The following is a 17,636-nucleotide window of genomic DNA, read 5'->3' on the forward strand; positions in this document are numbered from 1 at the left end:
AAAGATGCCTTCTTCATCCAAAAAAAAAAAAAAAAAGGAAAAAAGAACAAAACTACACATTTTACATCTAGCGTATCAATCTTTTCTAGTTATCTATACGCTCTTTCCAAAACATTTTAGCTGTACTTCATTATAACTGTGGCTCTTCGGCCCCTCGTTCACCGCCATACTTGAACCTAGACATAGCAAACCTATCAGAACCTTCACTAGAGCTGGACTCTTCCTCGAGGTCCAATGGTGAAGAAGATCTGAGTTCCATTACAAGATCTCTTCTGATGCTCCAGTGTCTCCCCGCTCCACTGTGCTCTGTTGATACGCAAGAATCGCCAGGTGAGTCTAATCGAAGGCTGGAGAGCTGTTGTTGAATTTCTTCCATTTCGTCCTTGTCTAGTTTTAAGTGGTAGTCAGTGTGGGCATCGTTCAACTCACGCAGATCTGGGAGCTTCAGAAAGAGCTTTGGGTAGAGAGCAGCTGTGTGGTCAGGTCCGTAGCGCCAGAGCATATAGTTCTTTAAAAGAATGTAATATTTCTCCTGTTGATTGGTAATTAAGTCAACGTTTACCAGATTAGAACGATCTGGAGACAAAAGAACTATTACAAGAAGTAACATAATTGTTGGTTCATCAGGATCCAGTTCTTTAATTCCTGCAATGAATTTCATATGTTTCTCAAATAATGTGGGAGATACCAGCTTTTTGATGTCTTCGGCTTTTAACGAGGGTGCATCTTTATACAACATCTTCTTGCGCTCTGGCCAACTGCCACGCCTTTCATCGAACACGTAGGCACCACGAAGAAAACACATCTCCATGACACCGCTACGCAGCAGTACCTCCTGATCTCGTTGTGGAATGTAGGAGAAACACTCAAGATTCTGGGCAAAGTGAGAAAACTGTTTTATCACTGTAAAAAACATGTCAAGAATTTCCGTCCGACTTCTCTCACTTGTCTGAGGCGTTAGTTTCTCACTGAAAGAAATAGTCTGGTAACTAATTTCATAGGCATTAATCAATATTTCGATACTCCTCACATCATTTTCAGTTAGATATTTTCCAACATCGTTAATGTCTGGATCGTAGTCAGATATACTCACTTTTTGTGGGGGTTTATCGGGTTCACTCGTACCCTGTCGCTGTTTTCTCTCCATTCGACTACGTAACAGATGCATTCTCTCCTCCTCCGTCATCACCCAACCCTTCTCCATCCCAATGGACACACATTTCTGAAATCTACAGTATTGGCAACATTTTCTGGAACTGAGAGTAATCTCACATTTGCCTTCGTATGGACAGTGGAAGTTCTTGTACCCTTCGTTCTGAACGGAACGCCGGAAAAAGGCTTTGCAGCTGTCACAAGAGATCCCACCAAAATGGTAGCTTTTAGCCCGGTCCCCGCACACTCCACACACTTTCTGCTGTTTACTGAACGAACGGCTCACATCTTCTGCAGGTAACCTAATGCTGCTGCTGCCATTAGGAGGCAGACTCATTCCTGATAAAAAAAAGAATGGGGAGGAATCAAACAATATGATACAAAGCTATGTCATTGGTTCTAAACAGATGAAGTAAAGGAAGAATGATGATGAAATTTTTAAATGAAAAATGATTAGCTGAGAAACAATACATAATTATAGCTATACTGCTTACTCTAGAACTCGAACAAGTTTTAGAATCATATCATATAAAAATATGTTTTATATTCCACCTATTTGTTATATACACCTGAAAAGGTAAAGTTCTGATTTTCTTGATACAAGTGATGCAAGTTTTTTAAAAAGTAAACAATACAAAACTGTATTTAATGTAGAAGTTTTTTACTTAAAATGGAAAACCTAAAAACGTTTCGAATTTAAATATTAAATATTTAGTTTGGTAAAAATGCTTAGATTAATTCTCAAATCCAAGAAAGAAATATTTAGCTTGAATTAAAAGCAGGCACAATTTAATATAAAATGAACAGTCAAAACACAAAGTAACGTTTTATTAAATATGTTCAACAACACCAAATTCTAACAGTTGGGTTGGCGTAGGAGGCTACGGATAAGAAGGTGCATAGTTATTTAAGATGTGCCACTGAACACACTCCTTACTTTCAACCACGAAACATTATAATTGTAACAGTCAATCTCATTACTATATAGCCACCGGGTGCTGTTAACTAGTTCCGTCACTTTGGTCAGCAATTCTGAATTAGGGGTGTCGCATAAGGTATTGAAATGTCTAATAGCCTCAGACAGTAGATATGTGCTAAGTCTAGACAGGAAATTTATAGATGGCGCTATCGAAGCATTAGATTTCTTTCTGCCACCTTGGGTATCTGATACCTAACTAAACCGCACTGCTTGTTTACACAACTTCAGTCAGCCGCTTTGAAACAAGAGAAAGATGGCCAGTTTTGTTACATCTATATTTAATATGTCGTAAATATTCGTGTTATGTAATCACTATACACAGATAACCATTCAAGTTAAAGTATGCAATTCTTTTTTTTTTTTAAATAAGCATTTTATTGTTCTAGACTAAGGCCGTATATAACATGAGTATGTTAACAAAGTAGTTTATTCTGAAAATCACTTCATGTAATCATTAGTACACTTGGAGTAGAGAGTGGAGAAAACGTCAAATTAGTGTGATGTTCAGAGTATTTTGTGAAAAAAAAACTTATCTACTGTATTTCGAATCACTAAAATTTGACCTAAAAACATTTACACAAAAAGAAAAAATAACTAGAAATTACTAAGGCATATCCAAGTAAAGAAGGCCTAGCTGGATTAATTGAAACTGTATTAGAGAAATAAGGATCATCAGGCTTATTAAGAAGTTAAAATCTAAAATCTAAAGCTGGTGGATGCAATTGATCAGGTTACGTAAAATAAGAGAAAAATTTGATTGGATAATAATTAGAAGAAAATAATTAGGAGAAAATGAATGAAATTAGTCTACATGATTGAAAGTGGAAATTAAAACATTATAACAACCAATGATTCTCAAAAAGCAAATAAACAACTTATATTAAAGGAAAAAATTAAATGCTATTAGTTTTCAAACTTTGTTTTAAAAACACGTAACTTGTGAAATAAATATACATTGTAGAAATAAAATTTAAATAGTGTGTACCAATCAAATTAAAAATGATCCCACTTTTTTCGTAATTTCAAAAAAGTAAACTTTGCTATTTTTACCAAATAAACTTGAACTTCAACAGGACAGAGATTATTCTTATGAAAAATAAAATCTAATAAAGTCATTAGAAATTTGCAAAGTTATAAAACCAATTTAGAGTTATCATATTAAAATAGTAAACGTTTGTTTGCTTTGAATTTCGCAAAAACTAAACGAGAGCTATCTGCGCTAGCCGTCCCTAATTTAGCAGTGAAAGACTAGAGGAAAGGCAGCTAGTCATCGCCACCCATCGCCAACTCTTGGGCTACTCTTTTACCAATGAGTAGTGGGATTGACTGTCACATTATAACGCCCCCTCAGCTGAAAGGGCGATGTTTTGTGGGACGAGGATTCGAACCCGCGACCCTCAGAGTGCGAGTCGAACGCCTTAGCAACACGATCAGGACTAGTAAACGTAAAAGTAAAGCTTTGATCAAGTAACCGTATATGTTTGTTTAGAAAGCCACCATTGCTCTGACATATATATATATATACAGTGGTTAGCTTGCCGTACAAAGAGGTGAGGTTCCGTGGTTTGTATCCCGTTACCGTCAAATTAAAAAGTCATGCTTCGCACTTTGGAGCCGTGGGTTCGTCATAAGAGTGACGGTCAAATCCCACCGTTCGGTATGAAAAGAGTAGCCCAAGATTTGGCGGTGGTGTAGACTAGTTGTCTTCCTTCTAGTCTATTACTTCAAAATTAGAGACAAGTAATCCAACAAACAAAGAGACATGAATAGATCGAGTTCTTGTACGAACATGTAAAATAATCTTTGTAACACCGTATAATAAAGGTGGGTACGGCTAATGGCACTTCATACAATCTTTTTTGTAACGTATATAAATTATCTGAGAACGTCTCAAACTTGTGATTTCATATCCAAAATTGCAAATGTATTATCACTAGGAAGAACTTTTATAAAATTTCCGAAATATTTTTATCTTTGTCATCACGCGATTAGTACAGGTTTGACGTTACTATTCTGAATTGAGTCTGGGAACATTCAAGCATAATTTCATCGTATTCATTATTTTACGTGAGGTAGTTTTATGTTGACAGTAAATAGCTGAGTTAACATGCTCAAAATTTTCATTGTCTAAATACTGCTTTTACTGGCTTGTCTGCTATTGAGTTGCAATACCTTTGTGTGTAATATATACATTCATCACATAATAATTGCTGCAAGCTTTACGGTGTGATCTATTTTCAGACTTCTAACAAATCATATATCGTATCTTGTAATTCACACGTTAGGTAATAAAACAATATATATATACGGTGTCTTGTAATTCGAACATTTTGTTATAACAAACTATGTACCTTGTTTGTAGGCCCGGCATGGCCAGGTGGATAATGCGCTCGACTCACAATCTGAGGGTCGCGGGTTCGAATCCGCATCCCACCAAACATGCTCGCCCTTTCAGCCGTGGGGGCGTTATAATGTGACGGTCAATCCCACTATTCGTTAGTAAAAGAGTAGCCCAAGAGTTGGCGGTGGGTGGTGATGACTAGCTGCCTTCCCTCTAGTCTTACACTGCTAAATTAGGGACGGCTAGCGCAGATAGCCCTCGTGTAGCTTTGCGCGAAATTCAAAAACAAACAAACAAACTATACGCCGTGTCTTGTAACTCACACATTCTGTTGTAACAAAGTATATACCATGTCTTGTAATTCACACGTTCTATATAAATAAAAATGCCTATTAAATTCTATTAACTCACCTAATATACTGGCATTTCCTACACTGTAAAGTTAGAATTACATATAATCTTCCTCACAGAAATCAATGTACAGAGTTCTGGGGGCGTTATAATGTGATGTCCAATTCCACTTAGTTGGTAAAAGAGTAACCCAAGAGTTGGCAGTGGGTGGAGTTCAATAGTTACCTTTACTCTGATATATTACTTTGAAATTAGGGAGGGCTAGCGCAGATAGCTCTCTCGAGTAGCTCTGCAAAAATTCAATAAAACAAACAATCTTATTCCCACAGAAATCAATGCCAGCTCAAAAATAGATTGAAGCATTTGATTGATCAAGATAATAGGCGTTAGAAGTTCGAAATACTTATATAGTAATTGGTTATTTTAGAGCAAAGCTACATTGGATTATCTGCTGTGCCCACCGCGGGGAATCGAACCACGGAAATGAACGACAGAAGTCCGTAAACTTACCACTGTTTCACCGGGGGACTATAGCTTTGATATAGATATGATGCTAAAATATTGAGTATAGGCCTATTTTATCCATTGCTTCAATTAGCGATAAGTAAGCTCCGAGGTTCTCAATATAAAACATGAAAATGTATAACGGTTCGTGTAGTGAATAATTTTAATTTAAAAAAAGGAGCAAAGCGGCTACATAACATTCGTCATTGTATTACATTTTACTTTTTGTTCGTGATATAGCAAGAGAAAGTGTTCATTATGTTCAATTATTCATTATTAGAGGTTATTTCACAGCAGTTTCAAATCATTTTCGTTTTCGGTAATAGCTTATTCTTTGTAAACAGGAATAGCCAACAATCCTGAACACAACCATAATAACAAATATCACGTTAATATTGAAAAGTAGACATGTTTTGATCCTTAATTTAATCTTCATAAAAACAAACGTCCACCATTTTCATCAAATAAAATGTAAATAAATTAATATATAATTCCAGTGGTAACGTTCCATACTAATAGCGTAGTGATTTTGAATTCCAACTAAACTGTGAGTTATTATCCAGTATTTTTGTTTGTGTGGGTGAAATATATTTCAAAATACTTTAATATCTATTTATCTTATTCATTTTCCGAAACTCTCCCTAATTCAACAAGAAAGTTTATCTTCGTACTTATAGTCGTATTCTTGATTAAAAGGTTTTATCATTGTTTGTTTTTTGAATTTCGCGCAAAGCTACACGAGGGCTATCTGCGCTGGCCGTCCCTAATTTAGCAGTGAAAGACTAGAGGGAAGGCAGCTAGTCAGCACCACCCACCGCCATTTGGGCTACTCTTTTTACCAACGAATAGTGAGATTGACCGTCATATTAGAAAGCCCCCACGGCTGAAGGGGCGAGCATGTTTGGTGTGACCGGGATTCATTTCAGAGAAGTATCTAGTGCATATAAAAATTAAAGAGGCCGACATTTGCGGGCGAACTCAACATGTCTCCACCACACAATCCCAACATGGCCAATTTTGATACCAGAAAATTCGTCAAAATAGCAGAAAAATCGTAAACTGTCTATATCACTGCTTGAGACTTGCAAGAAGGTATCTATGTACCAAATCCCAAGTAAGGTGGTTGACATCAAATTGTACTTTCCTCGCTGAAAAATTCAGCAAAAGGCAAAAATTCCAAAATTGTCTATATATCTATTAGGGACCTGCAAAGAGTATCTTTGTACCAAATTGTATCTTTGTAAGGTAAGTGACCAAAACCCCAAACATTATGGGTTTATATAACCTTATGGCCCCTCTAAAATGACCAAAAATTCACATATATCATATTTTTGTATATATGTGTATGGGACGTGTAAAACGTATCTATATATGAAATCTAAGTAAACTGGTCAAAATATAGTCGAGTAATGGAACAAAAACCCCGAAATTATGTTTTCTGTGAGCTCTGACCCCCTCAAAAATTATTCAAAATAAGTTAATCCCACTTTTGTGTATGTTAGTGTGTTGGATACAAAAAATTTATATCTGTGCAAATGTTACCTTTATTGTTGTAAATATGACCACACAGGAGCCCAAAATATTATTTTTTGGTTGTTAGGCTTTTGACACCATAAAATCTTTAAAAAGGTTTCAATAAAATAAAAAAAAAAGGGGCCTGGATGAATTGGACCAAGATATAACCCTATTATATTTCAAGTCAATCCACAGCGAAATGAAGGAAAGGCGGCCGATTGAAGAGTGATTGAAAGAAAGAAAAAGAAAATAGAAAAACAGTTTGTCTCTCCACGGAGACATAAATACCAAAGGCAGTATGTAGCGTTTTAGGCTGTGAATCGAAGGGCCCAGGGTTCGATACGTGATGCCCTGAACTCGCTCAGCACATTCAGCTGTAAGTGTGTTTTCAAAATTAACAGCCAATCGCGCTATTTGGTTCAAAGAGCCGGAAAACCCCTTGTGACTGAGAATGCTGCTGATTGATCGGCTGCCTTTCTTCTGCTCAGAACTACAAAATTAGGGACAGCTATACCTGAACACTAGATGTCTTTGACCTGGCCGTTTATTCCACGTGCACATAAGGTGCCGTTCAGATCCAAAATGCCAGTTCCAGTTTCTTATGGTTTCGACTGACAACAACTACAAGAAAAAAAATCTTTAAAATATTGTCTTCATTCATTGAATAAAGTGAAGCTCATTGATATTACACTTGACTTTGTGAAGTCTTAATGTTCTAGTTATTATACGGCTCTGTTGTTATTTCTGTCATTAATAAAGGTTTATCTGACCTTTGAATATTATTTCTTGAAACTATAAAATATGTAGGTTATAACAAGTAATGACATGCATTTCCCTAATAATTCTTATAATTCTAGGCATGTCTATACGTATTAATTTAACTTCTTCATGATCATGATCAAAGGAACAGACAAAAATTTAGAAGATATATACATGTTTCAATAATTCCAACTGTGTGACACGCAGAAGACAGCTATTCCGTAAGTTATGAAAATATGGGGGTTAGGTTTCTGTGATTTTGAAAGTCACGTCGATTGTTGGTTTGTAAATCTCTTCGTAAGACGATAAATGTTAAAATCTAAACTTTTCGTGATCATTTCATCTCTATACGTATAAAGGGAATTCAGTTAATTTTTTTTATTTTTGGAAGTATGCTAGATAAAGAAAATAAGAAATCAGACGAGTGTTTCGGTGTTCTATCGTCGTGATTTGCTAAAATTTCTGAGATTGTTAGTCGATAACAAAGAGCAAGACTTAACAATCTTTCCTAGGTTTAACCTTCTATACAATGACAAAGCACAGCTGATGAATTCGGAGATTTGTAAGCAGCTAAGATTGATGAACCAAAATCTTCAAGTCACTCTCCCCTGTTGTGGATTGCCAGTGCTGAATGATCACAGGAAATTATGTTGTATATACAAGGGCTGACTTTAGTATCGTAGATATAAGTTGATCTCCCAAAATACTGAAGAGCTTACATTTGTAAAACAAAGCAATTTATTGGAAACGTTAGTAACATTTCCTGTGCCTACTTCCCACTTTAAAACACACAAGAAATCCTTTCTGTACTTCCTTATAGGTAAGTACTTTGATCATCAACATCTTTTTTCACAAAAATCATTCTAAGATACTGAATTCTATCTCTAACTTCATTCTATAGCCATTCCAATCAATTCAACTAAGTACAATATCGACTTTATTCATCCAAAACCATCGTCAGCATATTCAATCTCATTGAACTTAGCAATGAAATGTTTCTAAATTCTGAAGCTAAACTGTGTGCACAGTTAACAAACTCGTGAGATTGAAAAAGCTCGAAATTATTTTCAATTTTGTCAAAGCTAATGTGTTCTATTGCTATATGTTATATATATATAAATATGTGTACATATATGTCAACATTAAAAAAGACAAAAATTTAATATTTTAGTGACTTTACATAAAGTGTATTAGAACCATTACGATGGTCCAGAACCTTAACTCACTTACGAAACTGGGATACTCTTATGTAATAATTCATAAAGTTGAAGCGAACTGTCAGAAATTACTCATTTCTTAGCTATCGAAACATATTTCAAATATTTAAATTATATTTGAAGACTATACTGCCTTTACACAGACATGTTCGAAATAAATATTTAATATTTAAAAATGTTCTAAAAGGAACAAAACTTTTTCACATCTCTTTTGAGAAATACAGAGTGAAAGAGTTTTGAGTTTTGTAGTTAAACATATAAATGGAAATTTATCACGGGAAATGAAGCAGGTCAACGTGAGTTTAATGTGTGAACAGCTGACCTTCATTAGGCGCCGGCAGACTTTGTTGTAATCAGATATTAAGGAGTAATCAAAGGAGCTTTCAAAAGACGATGCGTGAAGTTATTTTTTTAACTCGTGGGCAGGCTTGACTGTGAGCATCCGCTAAGATGATAATGAAAGATAATTCCGTTGTGACATACAATAAACAGGGGATGTCGTGGAAGTAGACAAGAAAGTTATATATGTTTGGTTTAAAACTGTTTATGAATTGTGGATAAAATACATTATTTTTGTTCATAAATAATCTGATTATACACATATAACCTCAAATAAAACCTTTGTTGATCATAAGTATATAAATTTGTATTAGGATGTATACGCATATATATATATGTATTTTATTTAATTAACGGAAATAGATATATAATGAAAAACTGCTGACTTATTTGTTCCAGTTCGTGAAATATAGGGTTTGATATTTGTACATTGGGAGATATTTTGAACTCTTTAATACTGAAACTTAAATGAGCTCACCGAAACAGTGATAAACGCATATACCTGGGAATATGACATTTTACCACACTAATATCTATCACTACTCCAGAAAACATCCATCTTCAAAAATTTCAAACCTACACAATCGGCTGTCTGCGCTGTGCCTACCGAAAGGATCGAAGTCCAATTTTGTCGTTATAAACCTTGAAGCTTACCGCTGAGCCAACCGGGGTAGAAATCACAAAAACATCATCTCTGACAAAAGGACTTTATTGCAGACCAGTGTAAGAACACATTTTACTTTGGTAATTCGTATAAGCCAAATGCTGATAACCAATGGTAAACAAGATATAAGAAATGTTTTAAGGTGTCTCAATCTGTGGGAAAATTGGCGTGCAAAACATGAAACCATAACTGAAAAAATATGATTCATGGTAGGCAAAGACGAGCAGTATTACCAAATACGATGTGGAACTAAACATTATAGGTGGACATGCGGGCAAAAAGAAAACCATAGATAAACGAAGCGTTGAAGAGCCAAAATGTCGCCAAACAAGGAAGAATCGGCTCGTGTGTTACGATGTAGGCTCTCAACATCTAGGATAGTAAGTCCGAAGCAACGTCAAATTAGGTACTAGTGAGTACCGGAAAAAAATATATATCGAACGTGAGTAATGTGAACGTAATACCAAAAGTACGTCTGTGGGCCTGAAAAAGGTCGGACGACTGAAATACTAATATTAAGTATTTTTGCTTAGACTTGTTTGAAAGTATAAATCGTTTTATAAAAATCTAATTACAAATCTGTTTAGATTTGCTATTGTTATTTTTTATAGTAGTGTACTACTTTATCTAACTTTGCGATTTCTCATTCCTACCAAAAGGTGAATCCCCTCAAATAATTCACAAAAAAATTACTTGCAGGACGCTAATAATTGCTAACATGAGGTAAATAATGGCCAAAATCACATGTTCAAGAGAATCATTATATGTCTCTAACGAGAAAAAAAATCTAAAAGGTGAATCTCCCTCAAATAATTCACAAAAAAGTACTTACAGGACGCTAATAGTTGCCAACAATGAAGAGAATAATGGCCAAAATCACATGTTCAAGAGGATCGTTATATGTCTCTAACGATAAAAAAATCTAAATTCTCCTTCTAAGCGCCAAACCCAACCAAAGTGATAGATAAGAGTTCACCAGTCCATACTCTTTAGCTAGAGTGTGCGTCTGCGTGTATTTCAAAACTAAAACACATTTGGTGGTCGTAACCAAAGTCTATACTTCAAAATACATAGTTGACCTGAGATAGGGTGAGAATATCTGTGTTAACTGATTTTCACCAAATCCAAATTTGGTCTTCGTGGCGCCAAATGTCTGCTTCCGGAAAGCATAAATTTAGGTAAAACTGCACACCAACTAAGAAATTTAGGAATAAGATAAAACAATGAAATTCGTTTTAAAATACAAAAGACCCATTCGAATATAACCCCAATAATCTATTAATAATTCTGAACGCACGCACAAACACATATCTAACACTGTAGATCCAACTGTTTTCACAGTTAAATACATTACTATTTCATGAAAGGAGTTCTTACTCAAATCCAATCTTTTCAAGAAATTGTGATTCACTTCGAATATTTGTCTCTAATTTACCAATACATCTCATGTGCTAAAACTATTCTTCCATAAATAAAGATGTATAAATGTCCCTAAACATCGACTAATCTGTCCACTGTACACGAATGTCTAAATGTATATGTATATATGTCATAAAAACTAGCACTATATATATATATATATTCTAGTCGCCTATACAAACACATAACAAAATGAAATCGTGTAGTTACACAATGACTCAAACATCATAATATAAGAGACTCCATATGTTTATCCATTAATCATGTCGCCTAGCTATCCAGACAGTGAAATAATATCATGAATATTGTGCTGAAGAAATACTTGCAAACCTTGACTTATTTATGTAATTTTATGTAGAACGGAGCTGTGTTGATAAACGAGTTTTTTCTTTGTTTTACATCACTCAGTTGCTATTTAGATCATTAACTATGATAACTTTATATAATGCATTATTAGGTACGTAGTATACTTGACACTAGTGAAATTTATTTCAGATTGTTACTCAGTCAAACGCTGTCAATATGAAAAAATGAAATTAGACGAAACTGAGAGAGACTGTACTGAAATGTAGTGTTATTTATGATTTGAAGACGAAAAGTTACTGACTTTGATCCATTGGTAAACGTGGCGTTGATCCGAAATGATTTGTATAACTACAAGGGTGATTGGAAAATGTATACTATTTAATCAGATTGTACTGGTTGACCAAGATTAAAATATATGTATTTTTTACCTTCAACATTTTATCGCATAAACCATTTAAAACGAGAGTAATTTAACATATTAATTATACTGTTAAATTATATATGTATATTAATAAGGTATATCATCTATAAAGTTATAACTTAAAGTCTACACTAAAAATATACCTAGAGACGAGATAAAATAAACAAGACAAGAGTATGATAAAAACGGAAATGGACTTTTTGGGAGTTAATGTATCTTTCATTGAAAAACTACACAAATGTTTTCATTTTTTGACAACTATTCTTATATTTTAAAGAATAAACTAAAGAATGTTTCATTCTTTTTTTTTACAAATTCTGTTAGTGCTAATGTGTTATTAAAGTAAAACATGCTAATGTGTTATTGAAGTAAAACCTCACGGGCAAGTATTGATTTTTAACAATAAACAAAATATGTTTGTGTCAAATAAACGTCATAAATATCTACACAATTTTGTTCAATAATACAGTACAATATATATGACTTGATAGGCTTGATTAGCAGCTATTTCATTTCTTATGCACAAACATGATTATCAACTTTTACTTTACATTCGCGAATATTTATTATTTTTAATAAGAATCAAATGTTTACGGATATATAAAGAATATAAAATTAACGACAGTGTCACTGTTAGTATGTGTAAACTATATGTTGTGCGTATGTGTAGAATAATTTAATTCTGTCGTGAGTAATAAACATAATTATGAAGATTTGTATAGATCCATTATTACACAAAGATATTTTTTTAACATCACGTAAGATTTCCACAAGCCATGCTAACTTTCACACAAATCTAATACCGAAATATTCAATGTTTTGATATGGAAATATACGTGGGCTGTTTGAAGTATGTTTATTACTTTTTAAAACCACAGTAACGTACATGAGTAAAATATATGTAAATATATACATACTAGCTGACGTACTCGTTCAATGCACGTGGAAGACAAAGAGAACCTTAAGGGTACATGCCAAGTTTGGTGACAATCGGTCCAGCAGTTCACCAGTTAAAAGCGGAAATACACATACAAAGTCTATAATGGCTTATATGTAAGTAGAAAGAACGTGGCCTAATATCTGCGATAGATTACGAGATTACAGAAAACATATCCGTTGATAGATTAATTGTTCGACAAGCTTATAAAACATACACACACACACACAGATATATCTATAATATACTATGTTTAAAAGATTATGTGTACATCACGGATTACACAAGATGTACTTACACATGCCCTAGGTAACATTGGGATAGAAGAAACCTTCTGTGCCAAAACGTCGAAAACCTGGAGTTAAATGACTGGTATGCAACCGATTAGCTAACGCGTATTTTCAAAACAGCCCCGGCACCTTGGAGCCAAGTATCCCACAAGTACAACAGCAGAAGTTAAATGCGGGAATTCCCATCAGTCTGCATAGCTACTCAAGACACACTACATTTTTTCCTTACGCAACAAACGACGCGTCCTACTACATCTTGTACGACTGATAGTAGTGTCATGTACCCTCGACACAGTACCAACATTTTGTGAATATATCGAAAATCGGATTGTCGTTAGCATTCTTTAGCACATGCACACGTCCAGTTCATTTCACCATTACTGGCCATATTCAATAAGAAAAGAACAGGGAGGTTAATAATTAATACCACTTGAGAAAATCTTACATCTAAGTCAACATATAGCGTTAACGGTGTTTAAAATAACAAGAAACAAGAAAGTGGATAACCTATTCTATCTGGAAATACTGAATAAAATGTGATAACAAAACCAGATTAGCTGGAATTCAACACATGATCATTTTCTAATAATTTTTTTATCACGATCCACAAATATCTTATTCTGCAGATGATCAGTTTCGAACATTTTTATTACGATATGCAAATATTTCGCAATTTTATTTCAAATGATTTGACTAACCCACTGATGCGGACTGATACCCGTGTTGGGCAGAGCACAGATAGCCGTTTGTGTAGCTTTGTGCTTAGCTACAAACAAACCAACCAACCACTAATGTATAGCTTTTCAGACCCTATAAAACATTTATGTATGAAAGCTAATATTCAGTTAACTAAAAATGTTTACTTGCGAAAAACAACAAAAGCAAATGGAATCCACGTATTTCTCAGTAAGTCGAAATATAACATGAAATTCGCGAAACGTTTTTGGCAGTTAAGCCTAGTCTTACTTGAATGCCAGCAACTCACTTCATAAGTTGCCTGTGTCTCTTGTTTTTGTACATTAAATTAATATTATCTATGCACGAAATAAGTATGGAACTGTACAGAGTTAAAACATTAGTAGAATATCATATACTTATTTACGTCTTATCACTAACGTTATAATATCAAATAAAGAAGAGGGAATCTGTCCAATCAACATCACGAACATTTAAACATTTTATTTTGACAGTACACATATATATTATTGAAACTAAAAGCGAGCACATAACTAATTGTTTAAAACATTTGAAGTATAGGAATAATGATGAAAAACAATGGCAGCTTTATGATTTGATGAACCGTGTTGTGATTCTATTAAAACAACATTGGACATTTCTGTATGGTGTCATGAGAGATATACAGAAATACTGCACTAAGTACGCATATACGTATAAGTATGAATGAATAAGGATAGAAATATAGATGGAAATAAAAACGTGGTGATGAATAGAAAGTTAATGGTGTAGTCTGAAATGTGTTACTTCTAGCTTTTAACCAAAAGTAAGCTAAATATATATAGATTAGAACTAATCAGTAAGTTACGAATTAATAAACACAGATATACTGAAATGATATTAACTGTTTAATGTCATACTTCAATACACAAGAAAACTAACATCTATAATGATTAAAATGGATTGAATCATCGAAGAATACCTTCACTATTAACGATAGTTTCTGCCATAATTCTAATAATATCTCACAAAATTTGGCCAGCTTCGGAAATTTGGGTTACTTCTGAAAAATGTATAATAAGCTAACAACGAAAAATAATCTTTTTAAGTGCAATAACTTATGATAAAATTAGTAATATGTAAAGGGAATTTACATTAATAACATTAATTCAACAACAACAACAACAAAAAAGAATTGATCAGAGATACAAAAAGGGTGATAAGCTATACGAAGAATTATACCATGAACCTAAAACCAAGACCCGAAGACGGAAAACGGAAGCTGCTCAAACATCGAGATAAAACGACTGTCGCTACTACAGATTGCTGCTATCTATAAAGACGTATACATATTAACAGAGTAGATATAAAAACTAAGCCTAATAAATAAAGAGTTGATGTAGGACTGAAGTCATTAAAGATGTGTGAGGAAGATGTATAACTAAAGATTCAGCAGATAAGTGAAGTAAATGAAGGAACGAAGATGGCAAAGATGTATGTTTAAGTGATGATACGAACGAAGGTTGGATAGACTCAAGAGTGTAGGTTGGAGAAAAACAACAGTGGGTGTCTAAATGTGGAGGTTGGAAATATGTGTTATAAGGATATATATAAATGTAACCTTGACCTAAAGATGTAAAGTCAATGTTTGGATGATGATTGGAGACCAAAGTAGATTAGATGTATGAGTGAAAAAATGTGTAAAATTCATTTAGAATGAATGAACTTTAAAGATATATAAAACAAAACTGTGTCAGTGGACTTGTTAAGACGTTTGGAATGACAGCAGATTGATAGGGGGGAAGTAAGGTGGTAATATAAAATTAATTAATCCATGAAGAGTAGAAAAAATAAAAATATATTTGAAAGTTGGATTAATATAGAGAAGGAAAGTGGTGTACATATGTAGCGCTAATAAATGAATCAACTGAGGTACAATGAGTTAATATACAAGTGAAAATTGATCGAGCTTCGTAAAGTAGATGCAGAAGTAAAGGCTGTTGATACATATATATATATGTAGCTCTACAAGCTATAATCAAACTGGACGATAATGCATGTATTGTATACAAGACGACTGAGCTATCAGGCCTGAAACTAAAACCAAGATGAGCGTACGTATGAAGCTGAAAAGTATAAAAAGTAGATATGAAATGAAGTTAAGTGGTGGTAAATGTGAAAAAAAAGGTACGATAACAGTTAAATATGGATATGTATCATAGTTGTGAATGAAAGAATGTGTTGCAAGTTTCATACTGAAGGGAAGTTACGTATTTAGAAAGAGAAATAAGACTGCTAGGGAGGATTAGATGAGGATTAATGAAACAGTTATATGAAGCAAAATATGGTGTTATGGATACGAGGCAAGACGTAGGGTATATATTTTGATGATCTAACTATTCACATAAGTATATAGATATGCGTTTCAGGACTACAAACAGGCAACATTATCTGCATTCTTAAGCGACGTTATAGAATAACGACCATTTCTGACAAAATCTATCACTGCTATACCGCAATGCTATACAGTAACTTTTCAATGATCCTATGATGGGTGTCTATATTGTTATGATTGTGTTTTTAGACTATTCTTTTCAACCAGTAATATAACGTCGTTTTCAGTATAACTGCTTCAAGTTTCTTGTTCGTTTTTTTTGCTAAACTTTCAAGCTAAAAAATAACGGATTACCTGCATATCCATGGATCGGCCAGATCCAGCGGCCGGGGTTGACCACGGACCCAGGACGTCCGTCAAACATTCACCTCCGCACAGTGTAACCACGGCCTTCAGTTGAAGACCGGGACGAAGAAGATCAGACTTGAACTAAAGGCAAAAATACCAGAGGATCAACTTGTGTGGGACGCACTAAGAGCTTTTATAAGAAACTGGAAAACTCCGTTCCTTTCAGTCCTAATTCTACATGCACATAAGTATATCTGTGTTTGATTTCTGTTTGAATAGTTTGAATACGTCCATTCAGTCCCGTAAACATCTTTGTGTATAGTTATTTCTAAACAACATCTGTGAAATTCAATTCTATTTATATTTTAACTGTCATTTTAATATTTCGTAATTTATTACACAATTTCTCAAGATAACTTTTATCATTTTGGTAAAATGTTGATATAATTTCTCAACATTTTTGTATCCTCCTTTAAAAGTTACATTCAAGTTTCTTTAATGTCATTTTCACGTAACCATTGTAAAGCGTTTAAAGACGTATGGAAAAAAGTATTCAAAAGTTCATGGTCTAATCAACCTCAGGTCTGCTCGTCGTAAGAAGTCGAATTTTTGGGTCGTTTTCTCCGTACCTCCACAAATCGCTCTCTAAGTAGGTTTTATGTTTTCCCTCAATATAATGTTAAACACATTCCTTACTCTCAACGTCTACTGTCAAGTATTTAACGTGCTACCATAGACAAACACTTGAGAATTTCATTTATTTTATCAAATCTTAATTATAATTTCTGTGTTGTTTATCAAGATGTATTTTCTATATTCCTGAATATTTCAAAGGACCCTAAAGAACCTGTTTCTAATGTTATTTGTAATTTCTCGGAAATATTTTCAAACTATAGTATTTCTCCTACTTCTTTTTTTCTAAACTTTTCAGTACATTTTTAAGTTCATATAATATTCCGACAAACTATTTGTTCAATATTTGCCACTACTGTTTTTTAGCTTAGATACACTTTTAACTCTAGAGAAATGTTCCAAAAACACACTTGTTTTTCATTTTGTATATATTTGTATATATATATATATA

At 33.8% G+C, this 17,636-nt stretch overlaps 1 protein-coding gene across 7 annotated transcripts in view; it reads right to left on the reverse strand.

Annotated features, from left to right (window-relative positions):
* Positions 1-27: 27 nt before the first annotated feature.
* Positions 28-17,636, reverse strand: part of LOC106464311 (nuclear hormone receptor HR96-like) — a 53,036-nt gene continuing 35,427 nt past the window's right edge. For 4 of the 7 annotated variants that reach the window (XM_022392007.1, XM_022392005.1, XM_022392008.1 and 1 more), the window contains exons 2-3: positions 16,559-16,693; positions 28-1,491 (exon numbers count right to left, since the gene is read on the reverse strand). In XM_022392007.1, coding sequence (XP_022247715.1) covers positions 131-1,491; positions 16,559-16,628 — 1,431 coding nt within the window. In that variant the 5' untranslated portion in view covers positions 16,629-16,693 and the 3' untranslated portion in view covers positions 28-130. Of the gene's footprint in view, positions 1,492-12,884; positions 13,049-13,202; positions 13,327-16,558; positions 16,805-17,636 lie in introns of those variants that run through there. The other 3 variants (XM_013924441.2, XM_022392009.1, XM_022392010.1) reach the window with 3 other exon arrangements.

This window comes from Limulus polyphemus, unplaced genomic scaffold (assembly GCF_000517525.1).
Source record: "Limulus polyphemus unplaced genomic scaffold, Limulus_polyphemus-2.1.2 Scaffold1617, whole genome shotgun sequence".
NCBI lineage: Eukaryota > Metazoa > Arthropoda > Merostomata > Xiphosura > Limulidae > Limulus > Limulus polyphemus.